General features: G+C 36.0%; 1 protein-coding gene and 1 non-coding gene across 2 annotated transcripts; both read right to left on the bottom strand.

Annotated features, from left to right (window-relative positions):
* Positions 1-343: 343 nt before the first annotated feature.
* On the bottom strand, positions 344-16,249 carry LOC140161264 (testis-expressed protein 26-like). The gene is made up of 8 exons (XM_072184729.1): positions 16,034-16,249; positions 15,698-15,923; positions 14,372-14,465; positions 13,848-14,013; positions 3,084-3,234; positions 1,841-2,020; positions 1,251-1,403; positions 344-838 (listed from the first exon to the last, which is right to left on the bottom strand). The coding sequence occupies exons 1-8, from the start codon at positions 16,124-16,126 to the stop codon at positions 636-638; spliced, it is 1,266 nt and encodes a 421-aa protein (XP_072040830.1). The 5' UTR covers positions 16,127-16,249; the 3' UTR covers positions 344-635.
* Positions 7,663-7,744, bottom strand: Trnas-uga (transfer RNA serine (anticodon UGA)). Its single transcript has one exon. It is a non-coding gene; the product is annotated as a tRNA-Ser (tRNA).
* Positions 16,250-22,196: the final 5,947 nt, after the last annotated feature.

The following is a 22,196-nucleotide window of genomic DNA, read 5'->3' on the forward strand; positions in this document are numbered from 1 at the left end:
CGAGTCGTGTACGCCGACGCGCTAACGGCGCGGTTTATGCTGAGACATGTGGACGCGTTGGTTGGCATAGGCCGTAAAGAAACAACCGCTATAAATTTTCCCGAAAACCCCAATTTTTACTGATTTTGAGGCCAATTCTTGACCGTTTTCAACCAAATAAATTTTAAACACATTGTCGTATATTCCCCGATCTCCCGTATGAATTTGGCGACATTTGGATCGAAACTGACAGAGCTTTTGCGTGGACACACATACATACACACAACATTAGCCTATTTATAGTAAGATTGATGATTAATGGATGATATTATTGAAGTCAAATCAACAATTAGACCCTATTGTGCATAAACATGATTTGGGTTGGTAACTGAAGTTACCGACTCAACTCAAAATATGCACACCACGACTTCCTTTTCTGCTAATATCTACCTCAAATGTACAAATATATTCCTTAAAAATAAGGGCTACAATGCCGAGTATTTCATCAGGCTTCTCATAATTATTGGCCTAAGTGCCGAATTTGGGCACCCCGGGTTTGGGCACTTGAATTTGTGCAGCATTTTAAACACTGTCAAGCACGGGCAATTTTTACATCCAACTTACTATTTTTATTAGATTTATTGTCTACAATTTGCTCATTTATTTACGTAGTACAGATTATAATGGACGATACGGATTTTAAGAGGGTCCATTCCATCGAGATACTCCTGTATTCCTTGGTGGCGGTGGTTTGGGGACGCTAGCTGATAAAGGTCTTCCTGCCGTTGAGGGGTACGACACCTTTCGAGATGGTCAGTATGGTTCATATCAGATAACATTTTCAGTAACACATCACGTTCTGTATGAGAAAAGTTAAATAAATTGTAAATAATGATTGATGTGTTTTGATAAAATCACCCCAACACAATAAATTTGAGCATAAAGATTTTAAATAAATGTTAAAAAGGTCAGAAAGGGCAAACTTGTAAAATTGCCTAAAAGTGAAGTATTTTTTGGTGAAAAAGTTGCCAACAGCAGTATTGACAAAGTTGAAGCCACATTAAAATACTATTACATGTAGGCCTAGCTAATTTTCTAAAAGTAGAGAAATAAATTACAATTTCATGTAAAATGTCTGATTTTGTCTTTTCGCGGCTTTCGGTTTAACCGCTAGCGAGCTATGTCAGCACATCTATAACCACTGACGAACAAAGGTGCCAAAATCTGAATTTTGAAATAGGACAAAAAAAAGACGACCCCTTTACACATACCTTTTTCATTTGCAAGTCTTAGATATTCATCTAGCTTTCCACTTTGAATTGCCTTGTTGAGTTCTACTGTTCCTGGTCTAAATGGTTGGTTGAAGAATCTGTCGTACGTTGTATTCCGACGGATTTTCATCTGATGTCGCTGAGATGTTGGAACTGAAAAAAAAAATCACATTTGCTTTTCAATGGTGACATGCTCTGTTATATCTGTTAAATCAATTTAATGTCGAAATATTTTTCATTTCATGCTACTATTTGAGATAATAGACGAATTTTAGTTGTTCATGCATTGTGTGGAATAATATGATAAAATGGCTTTCCTTGCTTATATTGCCCCCTAGTACCCTATTCAAGTTAGTCAAAGATGCTGTGAAAATGTTGCCAATTATGACAAGGGGGACCCTTTAATTAAGTTTGAATCAATTTTGGTGAAAGTAAGAAACCAGAACAATTAATGATTAACTGTTTTTCATTATTGCTGCAGGGGTACACCATGAAGTTTGGGCTGCGTCTTCTTTCAAGTGTCTGTGTAGGTCTATAAACTGATGGTGATGATGATTAATAATAACTCAAAAAATAATATTTCAACTCACCAATACCACTTGCCGGTACATGTATACCACTATTGCATCCAAATCTAGTTGTATTATTCTTGAGGATCTCAGCTGGTTGCTTTGGATACTGATATGAGAATCTCATGGTTGAGTTGAGGGTGTGTGGAATAGCTTCACGCCAGTCACGATATTTATCAAACGCTGAGCTCATCTGATGACCTATAATTATAACGGACATTAAGATAATTATATTCTTATTTAGCCATACACATCAAATCATTTTGTCTTTTTTGTCTTTTAATGCACATTCTAATACTAGAAAATTGAATTTAAAAATTATATATTCTGTGAGTTGTCAAAGCTCTCATAAAATTTAATAAGGACATTATAATGTTATTGCAAATCAAACGTCGCTACATACTGAAGATAATGATCGGTACAAACACAGTGAGGCACATTTTTGTTTGACTTGGTTGAATTCATTCATTCCAATACAAAGGAAACAATGTGCTGGTATAATATTACACCCACGATGCAAACATGAAAAATCAATACTGAATTATAAAAAATATTTGTACATGATAGCAGGATTTCAGCAAACATGGAAATACTTTTAAAACAACCGTGTTTTGGGTGTTGTTTTAGGTCAAAATGTTTTAATACCATAAATGTCGGTTTATGTACATGAAAACGTTTGAAGATATTTTGAAAACAACACTACAAAAACGTTTTAAAATGTAATAGTTATCGTTTTTGCAAGTGTTTGTACCAACCAAAATATTTTCTCAACACTAAAAATAACAGTACGTTATGTGTTGCAGCAACTTTGGAAATGTTTACAAAATCTTTTAAAGGCTGTATTTTAAATCCCGACATTCAAACGGTTTCTGACAACTTTTTATGTCTTTTTCTCCCGCCTAATAATAATGCATACACAATTTCAACTTTCGATGTGATCACTGAATGGATCTTAAAAGTTTAAATCGATATGTCTTCAATTTCCAGATCAATTTCTTTTCCCACCGTTTTCTGTAAATAATCATATCTCTCAAGGAGTTCAAAGTCGAGTCCGATTTGAGTGGAATTTCAGCATTGTTGCACATGCTGGATAAACAAAAAACAAAACAAAAACAAATAATTTGGATCGACAAATGAATCATCACATACATCGTAACCCCGGATCGTAACACAGAGACAGGCAATACATACAGAAGCATAGCAGAAAAGGTCAGACACAGAAACAAAAAAGACAAACATAAAAATATATTTAAGGTGTACCTACCCTGTGGTATACCGAGATAATCCGACTGATATGTAGATTTACCCTTATCACGTAATATCTCCTGCATTATTTGGTCGGTTAGTAAAGGAGATCCTGAGTAAATGTTCTGGTCCTTGCGTAGATGTTTAGGAAATCTCCAAACCATAAAAGACTTGAAACAAAATAGATAAAAAACATTAAAAGATAGGCAGAGCTAGGTAGCGCAATTTTATTATCTGTGCAATAGGATTCATATAAAATTAAGTTAATTTAAGGCCAAGTAAAAAAAGAAACAAGTTTCTCGTCCGGACTTTTTCAAAAAAGGAGGAGGCAGGGCTTTACTATTTACTATTTTTCAATTTTTTGCTATTTTTACCAAGATGGCCACCATGCTAAATATGGCTGTTCAATGTATATTTTATCACCGATATTGTGCTATTTGAGTATACTGATGCAATGTATGACAAAACAAATGATTTGTATCATTTTTAGTCCACTTGGTAAGCATGTTTCAAAATTCAGAAACAGTGAAAATGTACATTTGTTCAGCTTGGCAATATGCATATTCGATATACTCAATTTCCTGGTTTATATCGGTTTGAAATCAATACCGAACTTAAACCGATACCGAATATTGTTTTTAATTTTTAAACATTTTTTTAAATGCAAGTTTTCCTACCCTTACACAAACTCTAACCCATCCCTACATATACACCCACCCAAGCCAAACTAACCTTTAACCTATTCCAAAACCCTTGCCCTTACCCCCAAAAGGGAATTAGGGAGAAGTTGATTTCACCTGAAAATCAGACCTATATTTAATGTTTTAAAATGCATGAATGTGTTAAATTTATAATTACTTTTATTTTGCCTCAATTCATCGAAATTGTTATTTTTATCACTAACAAAATAAAAGAGAAACCTTTCATATTATTTTGGATTTTTTTTCTAAAATTTTAAAAATACCAAAAAAATACATTCGAGCGCAAAAGCTTTTTTCTTCTGGGTAAGAATTTTTTTCTTACATGCAACAGCTTTTTTATTGCACGTTAGAAATTTGATAAACTAGCGGGAGACCCGCGCTTCGCGCGGGTCCCCGCTAGTTGAGTAAACGGGAGCGGTTAGTAAACGGGATTGGTTAGTAAACGGGACTGGTTAGTAAACATGGTAAACGGTGATGATAATTATGCTCTCTTGGTGTAGATTATTCATCCAGTAATAATCAGATGTTGATAATCATGTTAGCCCACATGTTAGCTCCTGTCATGTATAGAAGCTAAACGTTTATTTAAATGAATATCCAGATCTGTGCATGATAATGTTGTTACTCACTCAATCACCGTCACATTTATTTTGCAAATTCTGTCACGCAATGACCCCTTTTTTTCACCAGCTTACACCTAATTACCTCCTTTTTTAATAGAAATTTACACCAAATCGAGTGTCCTCCCCCCGGGTGCACCCTCCATCAGACACCCTCCCTCCGCGTATAGATAAGAAGTGTCACTTTGGGACATCCGATAACAATAATCAAACTCGCGAAATGGCTTCAATTGGGTCTTTATTTTGTCCTTATAGGGCCTACTAAGGGGCCACATCCCCTCCCCCTCAGATACACTTACGTTTTAAACGATGATAACAACATTAGTGTCAAAATGGTACTTCAATTGAGCCTTTATTTTGATTTTCTTTTCAAATACTCAGCCCCCCCAGACAACCACTGCGTATGGATAAAGAGGTGTCCGTTTTGGCTTCTGTTTTGGACACCTGTACACTTTAAAGCAATGATAACAACAAAAACGGCCCCCGAAATGGCTTCAATTAGGCCTAGGCCTTTATTTTGATCAAGTGTCCAATTCTGAGTGGACACAACCCCCCCCCTCAGACAACCATCTGCAGCGAGCGACCTATCTACGGCGAGCGACCTATAAACCTAGACGCAGTACGTGTCAGGGTGCGTGACACGCCACTAATCGCGCGCGTGCATTTGACGCGTTTTTGGTCATGACCTGAGCCGTAAGGTTATTGACCTCAACGGCCTAGCAACCTACCATTTTTTTTGTTATTTCCATAGTGATTGAATAGTTTTGCAAAAATGAACGTCAGATGGTTTAATGGCAATATGTACCCGATCAATGTACGAAAAATCAGAGCTGAAAGTGAAAGCATCTCGGAGCCTGCTTCTGGACAAGATTTAGCGACTTCCTTTTATTTATATAGATAGGTCATCATATACAAAATGCATGCATGGGCCTATTTATCAAATTTCTAACCTGCAAGAAAAAAGCTGTTGCACGTAAGAAAAAAATTCTTACCCCGAAGAAAAAATCTTTTCCACTTGAATGTATTTTTCGAGTATTTTTAGAAATTATGTGAAAGGTTTCTCCTTCCTAATTAACCATAAAAAATTGCCATGAGATGAGATGAGGCTAAATAGTTTAAAAGTTAAATATAGGTCCGATTTTGGGGTGAAATCAAGGTCACCCCTAATTCCCTTTTGGGGGTTTGGTCAAGGGTGTTTGGCTAGTTGGGCTTGTATACATGTAGTAAGGTTTGGGGGTGGGTTAGAGTTTGTGCAAGGGTAGGAAAAACAGTTTAAAACTTTTTCAAAAAAAAAAAAAATCGATTTTTTTTTTTTTTTTTTTTTTTTTTAAATAATTTTTTTTAAATAGTAAATAGTAAACAAAAGGAGGCGGCGGCCAAAAAGGAGGCGGGCGGGGACGAGAAACTTGTATTTTATTTTACTTGGCCTAAGGGCTGGGGTATGAACGTTTGGACAGTATTTATTTTAGGACATTAGAGCACATCAGACATATCGAATTGCATTCTGAATACTAAGAATGTCATTCTGATATCAAATAATTTTAATTTTTTAAATTCGCAATTTAATACACATTTTATGTCAAATCATTAAAAATTGATATTTTTGATATTTAACAGTACTCGAAGTAAACTTTATAAATCTGATGATTTATACTTAACGTGTATGTAGGTGGGATGAAATGCCGACGATCAATTGAAAATTTTGACCTTTCGTATTGAAGATATGGATTTTTTCCCCAAAACACCAAAAAAAATTAGGTCTTTTGGGAAAAAATCTATATCTTCAATATGAAAGGTCAAAATTTTCAATTGACCGTCGGCTTTTCCTCCCTGCTACATACACTTTAAGAATATATCATTAGATTTATATAATTTACTTCGAGGACTGTTATATATCAAAAATTTGAAAAATATCAAATTTTATAATTTGTCATAAAATTTGTATTATATTGTGATTTTCAAAAATGAAAATTATTTGATATCAGAAAGACATGCTTCGTATTCAGAATGCAATTCGATAGGTCTGAGGTGCTCTCATGTCCCACAAAAATACTGTCGAAACGCAATAAACGCTCATTTTAGATCCCTTAATATTCTAATAATACAATTTTGTCAATGTGAATGAAATAATTATTTGTTATCTCTCATTTCTAAGCCTACATCTGAATAGCGATGAGTCCTCATTATGTCCATGTGGTTGTGTGAATGAAATCAATTAATTTATTTTATTTTATTATTAATATAATAAGACATTAACATTTACAAAAATTGGTTATGCAGACAAGCAATGTTTTTTTTTTCATTTCTGGCGTCTATACTGCGTAAGAGTAGACCGTTGACTACTCTAACTGGTTAGTTGAATCATATTTATTAATCACATCAAGAGAGAAATATATAGGAAAAGGAAAAGAGAGAACAAAGAACAGTTGAAGCAACTAATTTTAATTAATGTTTCCTTTACTTTATTTTGAATAATAAAATATTTTTAGAAAAAGTAGTAAAAATTAAAAGAAATAAATTTGAAATAATAAATAATAAATAAATAAATAAATAAATAAATAAATAAATAAATAAATAAATAAATAAATAAATAAATAAATAAATAAATAATTAAATAAATAAATAAATAAATAAATATAAATAATATATATAAAGATATTTTAATATCTTTAAAATATTATTAAAATAAAGCTTTTAATATTAGGCCGTATAAAATTAATGTTTTGGTTCTCGTCCAGAGGATTTTCATGAATTGATGAGGGAGGGAGGTGTTTTTTTTTTTTTTTTTCCAATGTAAAATTAGCATTGTCAGTAGTTTTCGGTCTTCTCCAACAGTGCTCGAGGAAACGATGAGGCCCTTTTTTTTTTTTTTATTTTGTTTTTTTGTGGTATAAATACTCAATAATAACATAATAAGACTTGGAAGTGATGCTTGTTCTCTAATAAACTTATTTATATGTATGAAGATTTCATAAATCATTCCAAAGTCTAAAAAATTGAAAAATCTAAAAAAAAAAAAAAAAATCTGACAAATCCCAGAAATTGAGGAGGGAGGGACGAGAACCAAAATATTAATTTTACACGGCCTTATTAAAATAGTCTATGGAGATTGAAACATTCAAAGTTCAAAATTAAACTCTTAAAATTTTTGGAGTGGGAAAAAAGAGCGCAAAACATACAAAAAATAAGAAAAAACTGTGGCAAAACAACTAGAGCTGAAAGTAATTTCAGTGAAAGAAGAAAAAAAAATAATGAAAAAAATTTAGCCACCACATATCGCTGCGAGCAGGGTTCGAACCTGCGCGGGAAGATCCCATTGGATTTCAAGTCCAACGCCTTAACCACTCGGCCATCACAGCTTGTTGGCTGCTGAGCGAGTCAATCAATGGTATATAAAACATGCATTGCATCAATAGCGCCCTCGCATAAATCCTCTTCGGGGAAGTTCGCTCAATATGATAAATGGGTACTTATCACGGGTATGTAAATATGCGTTTATTATCAATCTATATGAAAGGGTACCAAATTAGATATCTTGTTAAAGGTTGGAAAAAATTTCAGTTTAGCTTTTCAACGTTCCATGCAAAATATGAACAATTGAAAGCATCAGGCACATTCATTATTCTCGTACGTAAATCCATGTATTGTAAAATAGTGTATTCCCCTGTATCAATTAGCATATTGCAACAGGTGTATTGCTAGCGGGATCGCTAGTTATAGCTTGGCGAAAATTATCAATTTTACGTGTGAAATCTACTTAATCCTTAATTCTAATAACAGTACTTGAGAAAAATTACTATTAATATTAAATGATAGTTTTTGAAATAAACGATAGGCTACCGTACTCATCTTTGAATGCCATTTTACTGACTATAATATTTCACAATATGGAAATGTTGTACAAAACTGTCGGCTGCTAGTGCTAACCATGCTATTACAATCGAAAATGATTCTATGCCTACACATTGCCTACTGAATCCAATGGGCTATTTATAGTATTCGTTATTTTTATCCAGCTTCATTCTCCTGATAAAAGCTATTATGAGTAGGCCTATGTATTTATAATAAAAGGGCATTTCGTGATATGCCAGCCTCATCCACTTCTCAAAAAAAGTTGAGATTTTTATACCACTGGAAACCTCTGGCTACATAAATGTTTATGTACAAAATATTTCTCGTAGATTAATTCGTTTAGCAAAAATATTGTCAATTTTGAATTATGTTCTGGACTTCTGGTATACCAGAACGAAATTACAACAGTGGTCTATTGAATAGTGTAATACACATAATCATACATAACACGCAAACGCAAAATCGGAATCAACTGAAATTTTGGGAATAAGGTTTTTTCGTGGATATCTATTGAAAAATGTCACAAAAAGAGTATGCTAGGATCACGAAATGGTGAACAACTGCTTGATAATTTAATTAGCCTATTTGATTCGAACTCAACGTGTGAATATATCCACTAGTATGAAAAAAATGTTTAGGCCTAATCATAAAGCCCCCCCCCCCCCTGTAAAGTCTTGCCCCCTCCCTGAGGGACGGTGGTCGCCCCGATATTTTATTTTTTTTATTTTTTTTATTATTATTATTTTTTGCTCCGGCAAATCAAATTTTCATTCCTTAAACATATTACATATCTTACTCTACCGGGTTTTTAATACAACACAAAACAACAACAATACAAAACAAATAGACAGAACAATTTTTCACAGCACAATTCTCAAATATAATAGTGTAGACAAAAATCATCGCATGCATCTTACTATAAATAGGGGAATGTTGTATGTATGTATGTGTGTATGTATGTGGTTTATGTAAAAGGCTCCGTCAGTTTCGATCCCCATGTCGCCAAATTCATACGGGAGATCGAGGAATATACGGGAAATTGCCTCGACTTTATTTGGTTGAAATCGGTCAAGAATTGGCTGCAAAAACAGTGAAAATATGGGTAAAAACGGGGTTTTGTTATGAAAATCAGTTACCAGCCTGCGCGTCACTGCAGCTGGCAGGCAGCGCGTCGGCGCGCGAGCGTAATGCGCACTACGCCAATGCGCGCGTAAACGGCGCAGAGCCACGCGACTTGCGAGCCAGAGACCAGTGGACATGATAATACAGAAAGAAGGAAAAATAAATAAAAATTAAAGGACAAAAAGGTACATGGACGGGTCACGGGATTATGATAAAGATGAACACGTTCGCATACACGCTATGAGAGGACGTATACGGGAAAAATATGTGTGTTGCATAAACAAAATGAAGCGGTAGACCTACTATAAAGAAAAATTAAATTAAAATGACAAAAGAGGTACGAGTAATTAGGCCAACGGGTTAAATTAACTAAATGAAACGGGAACGAAACAAAGAAGGAAAGAAACTAATCAGGAAATGTAAGGAAAAAAAAGAAGCTATAATAATAATGATAACAGAATTAAATAAAAAAACATGGAAACGGGAAATCACAAGCAGCAAAGAAAAAATGAAGCTAAAAGGGAAATGTAACAAATAACAGATTTAGAAAAAAAATGGGAACGGGTTTAAATAAATAAATAACATGGAAACGGAAAATCAAAATGTATCTTTTCGATGATTCTACCTGTCCAGTAATTCTTCCTGTTATAGTGAACGCTCCCATTTACTCATCTAGCGGGGACCCGCGCGAAGCGCGGGTATCCCGCTAGTTAATTAAATAAGCCCCTCCAAACCTGCCATTTACGTTGATATATTTGGTAATTTAAGTCTTTTAAATAAATAAATCTTTCCAGAATGTGATAATTTTCAATTTCTTTTGAAGAGGTAAAAGGAGAGTGACGAATTTTGACATCTTCTTCTATAAATATAAAATTTGGTTAAGATAATAATCAAATTTACAGCATGATTACTCTTTTTATGTCTGTTCCAAAAAGAATATGGTTTTGATTTAAGGTAACAGGAATACCAACTTTTGTAAAAACCAGGTTTTGTAGCTGAACCCAAATTGGTTTCACCTTTTTACATTCTGTGAAGATATGCTTAATTGTTTCAGATTCCTCATTACAAAATGTGCACAAATTGTTATTTCTTTGGTTGATTTTATACATGAAGGTATTGGTGGTTAAGATTCTATTTAGAATTCTATACTGAAACCACCGCAATTTTACGTCTATTGTGCATTTAAAAGGTATCAAACAGTGCATCTTCCATGCATCATCTTGAAAAGGGAAGCCCAATTTTTCGCTCCAATTTTGTTTTGCTTTTGGAACCTTTATATTCATTAGTTGATTACAAAGTGATTTGCAACCTTTTTTATCCTGAAGGATCAGACTCAAATGAAAAGGAATAAAAGGTTTTGGGATCGGGTACATTTGAATATTTTCCTGGAATATATGCTTAATTGCTTTTAATTGCACGAAGTACACCATTATATTCTAAAGGATTCATTTTCAAATCATATTTAGCTTCAATTTCATTCAAGAAAAGAAAACGACTACTATCGGCATGAACCAGATCCGAAATGAAACAAATTCCCGATGTGCGCCATTTCTTGTAATTAATTTCTTTTCCACCAATTTTGAATAGCTCGTTGTCCCACAAACATGATTTTAAAACGTCATCAAGTTTTTGAGGAGTATGATTCTTTTTATATGGGACCACGATAAAAGAACCTCTTTCCAGAAAATATTTTGTATCCTTTTCGCAACTGTTAAAGTATGATTTGCTACTTTTTCCAGATCATCAATGTTCATGCCGGTAAGCTTATTAAAAAACATCAATCCTTTTTCATCAATATTACCATTTGCAATTCGTCTGATCCAAGTACTTTTAAGTGCTTCAAAAAACAAATCTACTTTTACCAATCTTAAACCACCATCAGAGTAATCATTTGACAATTGATCTCTACTTATTTTATCTCTCTTTCCCCTCCAAATAAAATCATAAAATTGCTTTTGCAGGGCCTTGATAAATTCTTTAGATGGATTTGGAATAGAAAGAACAAGGTGGTTTTGGCATCAAAATAGATTTAACAACAGTTATTCTTCCCAATACAGTTATATTTCTTTTAGACCAGTGTTTTATTAAACCTGTCACCGACTCCATAATTTTTTCGTAGTTAATCTCTGGCATGTCCATTAAATTTGTTGAAAAATCAACACCCAGAACAGAAAATTTACCATTTTTCACCCAATTCAATTTTTTTTTTGTTAGTTCGGGGTTTGGATTTTTACCTCGAAGTGAACCGATGTAAACAACATTGGTTTTGTCTTCATTTATTTTCAAACCGGATAATCTCTCAAACAAATCCAAAGTATTCAATGTTTGTACCAAACTCTCATCGCTTCCATTTAAAATAACTGTGGAATCATCAGCATATTGAGAAATTTTACAATGAATATTTTCGACTTCAATACCAGTAATATAATAATTTTTTTCTAATAAGGCAGCCCAAAATCTCCGCACAGATTAAAAAGATGTACGGGGATAAAGGGTCACCCTGTCTACAGCCTCGACCCAAATTAAATTGCTTTGAAGCGTTGCCATTTACCAGAACTGAAGATTGACTATTGTTGTAGAAGAGTTTAATCCATTTTTTAAAAGAAGTTCCAAAATTGAGAAAATCTAATGTTTTAAATATAAATTTGTGAGAAACAGAATCAAAAGCCTTTTCAAAATCTATTAAGAGTAACATACCTGGCTTGTCGTGCAACTCGGTATACATAATACAGAATTAAATCATAAAGTAACCTTATATTTTCCCCAATATACCGCCCCTTCATAAAGCCTTTTTGGTCATCATTTATTAAATTCGGTAGGATATGTTTCAATCTTTCAGCAATACATGAAGAAGCTAATTTATAAGTTATATTTAAGAGACTAATTGGGCGCCATTTTTTTAAAAACTGTTTTGCTTTATTTCCTTTTGGAAGGAGTGTAATAATTCCCAATCTCTGTGTCACTGACAGCTCCCCTGATTCATAAGCGTAATTAAGAGAACGTAATAGAAACTCACCTAGATCTTGAAAAAAGAACTTCCAAAATTCAGAAGTGAATCCATCGGAACCAGGACTTTTGTTATTTGGCATTTTTTTAATAGCAAATAATAGCTCTTGATAAGTCAGACGCCCCTCAAGTTTTTGGATCTGATCATCAGTTAACAGCGGAAAATCTGATCTAGATAAATGTTGTTCAAATTCCTCCAAATTTAAATCATTATCTTTAGATGCATATAATGTTGAATAAAACTTCAGAATTTCTTCCATTATTTGTTCTTGATTTATATTATCACCGTTTGGGTTTTGTAAGTGGGCAATTGCCTTATTAACATGATTTCTTTTTTCTAAGTTCAGAAAATACTTTGACGGTTTTTCTCCGTGTTCTACCCATCTTGCTTTTGATCTCATCATAACTCCCTCCATTTGTTCCCTTCTTATTTCTTCTAACTCCAACTTTTTGGTATCAATATTTTCAAGAACAACAGGATCATTTGACCTAGCGAGCTCTTCTTCTAACTTATTTATATCATTTTCTAGAGACTTTTCCTTGCTTTTTTTCCTTTTATTCCTTTCTGAAGCATATTTAATTGTTTCCCCCCTAATTTCCATAAGTAATACTTCCATAAATAATTGATCATTTATAGTCAGCTCAAGTTCACTTGGGGGAATTTGACTTATACTATTTAAGTTGAAGCAGCATATTGAATTTTAACTTCCTTAATTTTTTCTTTTACCCTAGCTGAAAACTCGAGATCTCTTAACAGTAAATTGTTAAATTTCCAAAATCCTTTTCCATATTTGATAGATGACATGTCAAGCGAAAATACTAATAAGAGAGTGATCTGTTCGATATCCAGGTTCAATCTCTGAATTTAAATAATAAGTTGTAAGCTCTTCTGATATAAGAAAAAAGTCCAGTCTGGATTGTTTTAAACAATATTTAATATTGTTATGACTTTTTGTTCACGGAGTGAACATTTCATCCACTTGAACCCATATCTCATATGCACAGTTTATCCCTTACATACACTGTGTCTTGAATAGCCCATCAACCCTGTGGTAAGAGGCTAGGAAATATTTCCTAATGTCTCATACCCAGGTTTGTATCCCTTTATCTAATCCTGCCGCCCCACATGACAAGGACATAGGAGAGTTTTAAAAAATGTGGGGACAATCCAATATGGCCCATAGAATAAAAGTAGGTGAAAGCCTGAAAGGCAGTCCACACAATTTATGAGAGAATTTGCACTCTCAATTTTTAAGGAATTCGAAGCATTTATATCGCGATCGAGATGAGAGAGGGGGTATGACAAATAGAAATAGGGGGTGCTATATCGACTAGTCATCAACATATTTTAGAACCATAGCTATTCCCCACTTTTACGGTTTGGCGAGGTGGGGAGGGGGCAAGAGAGAGAGAGAGAGAGAGGAGCAGAAGAAAGACGCACAACTTGGCGTACAAAAGACTGAAAATAATAAATCCGCTCACCTCGAATGGATGTGGGTTATTTCTCCTGCTACCTGAGGATGATCCTGATCGTATAACATCTGGCCTACAAAATCCTTTATCATAATATTGCTTTGTATACGTAGCCTCTCCTATAGGTCCACTTAGTTTATATTTGGAGTGATAAAATCCTTGTGTTGATTTAGGTCTGAAATTAAGGAAATAAACATATCACAAAATAATAATAAAGGAAGAATAATGTATATCCATTGCAATAGTACATGTAAGGTAAATGCATTTTTACTATGTGGATGTCAGTTCACAAAAGTATAAGCTATTGATGCTAAACACCAAACAAACTTTGAAAAAAAAAAAGATATTTCAAAAAATATTGGAGCTTTACGTTTTACAAAAGATTTGAAGAAACCGCATAGGCCTAATAATCTGATAACCTTATATCCGACCAAAAATAACTGTTTTTGATAGAGTGAAAACATATCCCTACCACAAACAAACAAACCTAAATCACGACCAACAAAAACAAACAAGTAAAACAGCAGACTTACCTAGCTTGAGAAGCAGGTGGAGCCGGTCGTTGTGGGAAATCCCGGCGATAACTTGTTTCAGTTCGTTCTACAGAACGAGCAAAACCCGGACGTCCTAAAACAATAAAATTTTGAAATAAAAATAAAATAAAACAACAGATAAACAGTCTAAATTTTGCATGTTCCTAACTTCCTATATTATTAAAAACTGTCATTCCTGTGGAGCTTTTTCTTTTAATTAAATATTTTTGTTAGTCTGTGAGGACGAAAAAAATGTTTGGGATAGCAAAAGCCCATGGCTAAATACATCGCAAAAAAATCTATAGCATAAAATGTTAATCGTAATTAAAACAGGTGCGTGAGGCCAACGCCTTGGACTCAGTAGTATAGTGTTTATATAGACAACAATAAAATATCAATCAAAATCAAATAAACATTTGAACAAAGAAAACACACCCATCCTTCCAATATTAGAATCGTCAAATTATGTTTAATTTTAATAATTTTGATAAAGTTTATAGCTTATAATGTAACATGCTTAATTGGCCACAAGTTATTTAGGACCTAGACCAAGATTCTATCCAGTGTGGAAAATTTCACCAATAAAAAAACATCACAAATCATGCTATCACGAAAGACACGTGATTGATAAGAAAGAAAGAAAATTCATTTAGCGAGGAGGTCTTGAGCACGGAAAGTGTACCTTAGGAAGTGAGGATCAACTCAACAATACCACCATCACAGACTTGTGATTCTTGTCTCTTTCTCTTAAGGTTTGACACAGATTTGATTATAAATAATATAAGTGATCGTGATATTCTTTATCAGCTAATATGATGGCAAAGAATGTCAGAGATGTAAATGTTATTGTTATCAACAGAACATTTAAAAAATAATAATTTCCTTGTGATGTGTGCTTGTATGTTGGCTTGATGAGCGTGCAATGCGGTGTTTTTTTTAATCATCGATATTAAGTTAAGTCCAAAACTTGGAGCTTTGGGAGTGGCTTTTTAAAACAATTTGGACTCATTAATTTCATATTTGTGATTTTGTGTGTTATTTCTTTGACGTGGTGTAGTGTCATATTTAGGCCTAATTGTTTTCGGAAGAAATACAAAAGCAAGTAAGAAAAAAAGTAAGTTGTGACATCACCTAAAAACACGAAAAAAAAACCCAGAAAAGGACAACAACTTGAACAATTTTGTGTGTATTTATTTTAATCAAGTGTGTAAAGAAATCGAAAAACGAACAACAATGGAAAGACATTGGACCCGTGGAGTGGATGTTGGCTATGGTGGAATCAATAAGTCGGCGACTGTGTTTACATTTATCGGATCGGTAACTTACCCACGGTGGCCATGGCTGTTTTAGGCCTGTGGCTCCTGCCTGACGATGATGGTCTTCTTTTCCTTGCTTTCTCAGCTTGAAGTTTCTGTATTTTAGCGTTGAGTTCGTCGCCTAATGAAAGCGAAGCCAGAAGCTCCAGACATCGCCGCTGGTCCGGCTCACTGGCGTGTTGATAAAATTGTTCCAATTCCTGTGTGAATCCCGGTGTTATCGTGTCATCAGCAACCTGTAAAGATTACAAGATGTGTTATCTCAATGACAATAAACTAAATTACTTATAAATATACGGAAATGTCCCATAAAAGCTCATAAATGAGATAAATATGGGCTACTTACGTCGGTTATAAAATGTACCCCATCCCCCTGTTCTCCCCTATCCGGGACTGGGGTTGTCCAGCCTTCGCGTCTTGATGCGGAGGTCCCCGCCATTGTTACGTATTTAGTCCACAGAATAAGTTAACTGTCCATTGGTTGCGAACGCGAACCCGGAAGACACACGACTGCTAATTGGATCGAGTTCACGACAGGTGAGGCGCGGTGGTATCCATGTAAAGCTTCACGTTGCTAAGGGAATTCCCTAACCGTGTGCTGACAAGTGAGGGCGCGGAGGTGGATTTTTGGAGCCAGGCGGTGATGGAAGCGATATCGCCAATTTTGAGGTCGCCATTGGATTAACACATAATCATGAAATTTTCACAAACAATTCTAAATTTGTTATGTGGTGTCAAAGCAAAATTATATTACTCTAAAACCGTCGGGGTTCGACAAAGTACCCCACTGCAAGTATGTTAATTTTCCATTTGTAATTGCTAACCGTGTATTTTGACTCGGCCCTGGGCTTCGCCAGCCTCGTAGGTCACGTGTTGCGCTTTCTTCTATGCCGCCTGTTTGGAGCAGTCAGCAGTTTTGGTCTTCAGGGCGTAGACCACCAAATAACTTCTCCATCAAAAGCACGTAAAAATCAACTTTGCGTGACAATAGGTCTATTTTTCTCTTTTGACGTCATCCCTGTATTGGTAATTAAGGACTGAAATTTCATTTAAGCTTCAATTTTGGAGAACTTTACAGATTCAGTTTTTTATTAAAAAATGTTGAAAAGCAACGTCGCTATTTCAACGTCAAAACTACTAGAGCATTAAAACTTGTTCTGTTAGCAGTAATTCGGTCATTCGGACAGGGCCTACTTTTCTTGTGAAATCGAAGTTGTATTATTTCATATCTATTTTAGTCATTAACCCGGGTCATTAATAAGTATCTTTCATTTAAATCAGAATATACCAACCCCGGGGGGGGGGGGGGCACTCGCATTCCCCAGCTATACGGGTATGTGCCGCGGCGACGACCCCCTTTTTCAGAGCCGCTAGCCGTTCCTCACACGGCCGTTCCTTAGACCCACTAAAGTCATTGATTGCCGCTCTTGAAGCCCAAAAATTTTTCTAGCCATTCCATAGACTCTCAGATCACCGATCTCCGCTCTCATTGGCATTTTGATTGGCGTGTTTTCTGTCCTACTATTTCGAGCCCAAAAGCCATGTCGCTACTTGCACGGTTCCGCCATTATGCACTATGTGCGGGGAGAGCCTCGAACTGGGGGTGAGCCCCGGGGGTGAGCATACATGAATGGGAATTGAACTAGTCATAACGTTCTGTGTAAGGTTACATAATTCTTCCTTTCATGTATGCTGCCAGTTCGAGGCTCTCCCCGCACATAGTGCATAATGACGGAACCGTGCAAGTAGCGAATAGCATTGAAACACATTGTAATGAATAAGGTGGATTTTGGGCGGGATTTTGGGCTCCTTGTACTTTGTAGTAGTGGCAACACTGGTTGGTTGATTGTAAACAGTGATTGCAGCACTGCCGGCCGGCGAGTGCCGAGGCCTTCAGCTGATAAACATTTTGCTGGAAATAAATGATTTTGAGATCTCTTTTGGGAATAAAATTGCCAAATATAAGGAAAAGTACCTCAAATAATTATGTACACGTCCGTGCAGCTGGCCATAACAGTGAATTAAAAGGTAATTTACGATCTACTGGTTTAGTGCCGGAATGGTTGTCAAATTCTGCACACTTCACTCAATCGTCTCATGTATGCATGACAGTTCAATGTAGCCTAAATGTTTTTCTTTAGTAATTACGGCACTGAAAAAATATTTTTGTGGGTTTGTTTTTATGGTGGGCTTAATATGTAATGCTGCTCGCTGCTGCTATAATTATCAGTAGGCTATAGGTAGGTCTGCAGGGTCTAGTAATTTTGATCCGAATGCTGTTTTGCTTTGCTGAGATTTCCATCGTAGGCCACCCCAGACCAATTTTACAATAATGATTTTCTTGATCAAAGTGAAATCGATTCCTTCAAAAATCTGTGGCAAAAACGTAACCAAATTGAGCCCTGGTTTGGCCTGCATGGTTTAGTTCCGAGACCCCATTTTCAGATTTTGGCGGCTGATCAGTTCCCAAGACCCCCCCTTATGGCCCGCTAATTAGTTCCCACGTCCCCCCCCTTGGCCGGCCAATCAGTTCCCTAGACCCCTTTTTGGCCGGCCGATCAGTTCCTTAGACCTCGAGTGCGAAACTGGCGGTGGCACACCCCTACCAAAAAAAAATTCGAGTGCCCCCCCGGGATACCAACCTCACGAAGAACATGGTCCCTAAGGCTGCGATCACATAGAAGTATACGGTATTCGCTATACGAAATACGATCAGGCTGAGTTCATATAGGAGTATACTATGTGAACTCAGCCTGATCGAATGAGCGTATTTCGTATAGCGAATAGCGAGTATAGGTCAGTTTACCAATTTTCTTCGTCTATATAATCAAATGCTTGTAACTTTACTTCTTGAGGTCACATTGCATTCAACGAGGTGTCATATAAATGTGCAGAATTAGATAGTGCATCTATTAAAAAAAAATGAATTTGCCCACATATGGTTTAATTTTAAAATTAGCTCGGGTCACAGCCGGGGTCACAGCATGGTTTTGAGATCACCTTGGGCCTATAATCTTAACCATGCCCCTCATATTATTACCCCGGCTATTGTCAGTAGCCTTAGTCAGGTCACTTGGCTCATATTAAAGGTGGAATAAAATGGCCATGCGTGGCTGTGGATTCAACCTACCATGGCGATTTCTACCATGGATATTGGGGCGATGACACTGTGCACCATATACCCGAATAGTATACTTCTATGTGATCGTAGCCTTATGTGACCCGGTACTATATGAAATTGCCTTGCTCGACTTAAGCTATACGCGTGCACCTGCAAAACGTGCACTTGCTTACTTGCTTAATTCGAGTGGTGTCCTCGAACTGTGATGGCTTTCCACAACTTCCTGTCCTCCATTGCTGTCTTGAAGTCTGTTGCCTCCAGTCCAGTGTCATTTTCCAGAATGTCAATGTAGGTCAGAGCAGGTCTTCCAGGTTTCCGCCTCCCATGCTTGGGTATCCAATGAACCATTTTTGATGCGGGTTCCTCGCTTCTGGAACAGTGGCCAGCAAACCGGGTTCTTCTTTCCCTGATCTTGTGGCTTATTTTGGGAATATCTCCATATAGGTTTGCATTTGACATATGTTCCTTCCAATGTACATTCAGAACAGTTCTTAGCATGCGGGTGTAACAGCCAGCCAGACCCTTTGCAAGTTTAGGGGTGGATGGTCCATGCTTCGCAACCATAAAGCAGCACCGACTCCACTGTTGCAGCAAAGATTCGGAGTTTGAAACTCCTGGTAAGAGTTGACCTCCAGATTTTCTTAAGTTTACTGCACGCCCTCCATGCTGCTGCTTTACGTAACTTTACATCCCTTTCAGTGCTTTTCATCCAAGCGCCTAGGTACTTGAAGTCATCTACCTCCTCTAGTACTACACCCTCATTCGTTGTGATGTTTTCTCTCCTGTTATTGTAGGACATATACTTTGTTTTGCTTCCATTCATCTTCAGGCCCACTTTAGCAGCTGAAGTCTCCACTCTATGAAGGAGTTCTTGTGCTTGGTGTATTTCCTCAGACAACAGTGCGATATCGTCAGCAAAATCAAAGTCTGTCACCACGACTGGGCCAACTCTCCTACTTCGTCTCTTTTCCAGATGGAATCCTAGCTCCTCTTCGTTTCCTTCAATAGCTATTCTCAATGCAAAGTCGAGGACAATCACGAACAGGTATGGGGCGAGGGTATCCCCCTGAAGTACTCCTGCTAAGATTTCAAACAATTCTGTCTCGCCATCTGGTGATATTACTTTGGCTTTTGTGTTTTGGTACATGTTGCCAATAGCTTCAACAATGAGTTCCGGAATACCGTAGGCACGGAGTATCTTTAACATCTTGCCTCTATGGATGGTGTCGAAAGCTTTCTTGAAGTCGATGAATGTTATTATCGCTGGCAGGTTATGCGCCTTTACCTCTTCAATCAGCCTACGCAGTGCAAGGATGTGTCCAACAGTTGTTCTACCAACTCTAAATCCATTCTGATTTGTTCTCAGATGCTGGTCAATTTCAGGTCTGATCCTGTTAAGTATCATTCTGTTGTAGGTTTTGGCTACGATGGAGGTTAGACTGATACCGCGGTAGTTGTTTCCGGAACTAAGATCTCCTGTTTTAGGGATAGGAATAATATTAAGTATGGACCATTGATCCGGTTTCTTCCCTTTGAGAAGTGCGTCATTGCAGAACCCTAACACAATGTCATCTAGGTTGCATCTCTTCAAACGTGCACCGTATACCCGAATAGTATACTTCTATGTGATCGCAGCCTAAGGACACCACATTCTCTCCAGCCATATACTTTCCAAGCCCGGTGACACCTCATTATAGAAATTAGACCTGTCGATAGGTTGTTAGAGGGGATAGGTATAGCCTTTTGCTTGATAAAATCAATAGAACTGTCCACCAGGCGCGAACGTGGCCATATAAAGAAAGTTATAGGCTATATCAAGGCATAGGCCTACTTAGCAAATTTCCTCCAACCTTGATTTTAACTTAAAGCCATATTATAACATTTGCTGAGGAAGACGCCCTCACTGAATTTTTAAAATTCCTTTTTTACACGATTAAATTGAACTTTATTAAACCAATATACCCTGCAAAAATGGGCAAAAATCAAGACTCTAGGTGCTGTAGTTTTGTCAAAATACGAGATTTTGAATAAAACGCCGGAACCGGCGCTTTATTATTACGATGGAATTATTAATCGAACGCATACACGATGTTCATAACACACAGTACGTACACGGCGTGCGGGACGGTGATATACACAACAAAGGGTCGTACCACAACATGACCGAAGGAGTGGTACGCATTGGCGACATGTGCGCTGGTAGTAAATTCCAATTTTCGTTGCTTTGCCGTAGTTGTTCGGCTCAAAAATAAAAGGGATATATCTGACAGTAAAAGCTAACATTTTATGGCAAAGAAATGCTAATCTATTTTGTTTGAAAATGTTATAATATTGCTTTAATGTTTGAGTTTGGATAACACGTTCCGCATGCCATGGATTTTTCAAGGTCTATGGATGGATCCCGGGATAGTAGGCCTATATATTGTTATATCTGAGACTTACAGCTCAACTTACCGTACTTTGCCTAACCAGACAGTCCATGCCAAAATTGATACTACATCTTTACATTTCATCGAATCTCTTTTTGATGTCTGTCATTTTGAACATCATACTTGAAAGATGTATGCTATGTAGAAACTTTATTTTGCAATTTCATAATTTGCATATTATTAGCATATTTGCAAGAAAAAACATGAAAATCAATAAATACCTATATTTTTCACAATTTCAATATTTTATTAGAAATTAAGCATGTAGGCCGTTTGTTATGACTCGATGAATGAAACTGTTAGACAGATTTTGATATTTTTGCTTATTTTTCCTTTTTTGCCCCAAAATGTGTAAAAATCACAATTTTTTGGATGACCTATATTTTCTTTAAATATTTATCAAATTTCTTAATTTAGGTAAAATACATGTGCAGAAAAAGATGTCAAAAAAATCTGTTAAAACAGATTTCCAATAAATTGTTCCATTTTCATTTTTGGGTTAAATACTCAATTTTCATGCGCGGGATATTTGAAACATAAAATGAAAACATGTCCATTGCACTTTTTCCTCGAGATGTACTATAATATCAAGGTTACGGATATATTATAATCCTTTCTTATCTTCACTGATCCATCAGATACCTATTGTTATGAATGATCAATGAAAAGGTTCAGAACTGGGCTACTAATGGTCTTGTCAAGTATCTATAGTTATTTTCATGACTGTGTCAACTCAAAAATCATGCAAGGTCGAATGTAGGAAAAGTATGATCAGTTGAGCTGTACAGACTGGCATAGATTTAATCACGCAGAATATGCATAACATATTTTTAACATCTGTTTATTCATTTTATAAACCAATGTGATAACATAAATTATAGGCCGGGCATATAGAGGCCTGGCATGTGACGTATCATCACGTAAATATGGCGGACTACTCAAATGCATTCAACAAAAGC

Source organism: Amphiura filiformis, chromosome 9, assembly GCF_039555335.1.
Source record: "Amphiura filiformis chromosome 9, Afil_fr2py, whole genome shotgun sequence".
Classification (NCBI taxonomy): domain Eukaryota; kingdom Metazoa; phylum Echinodermata; class Ophiuroidea; order Amphilepidida; family Amphiuridae; genus Amphiura; species Amphiura filiformis.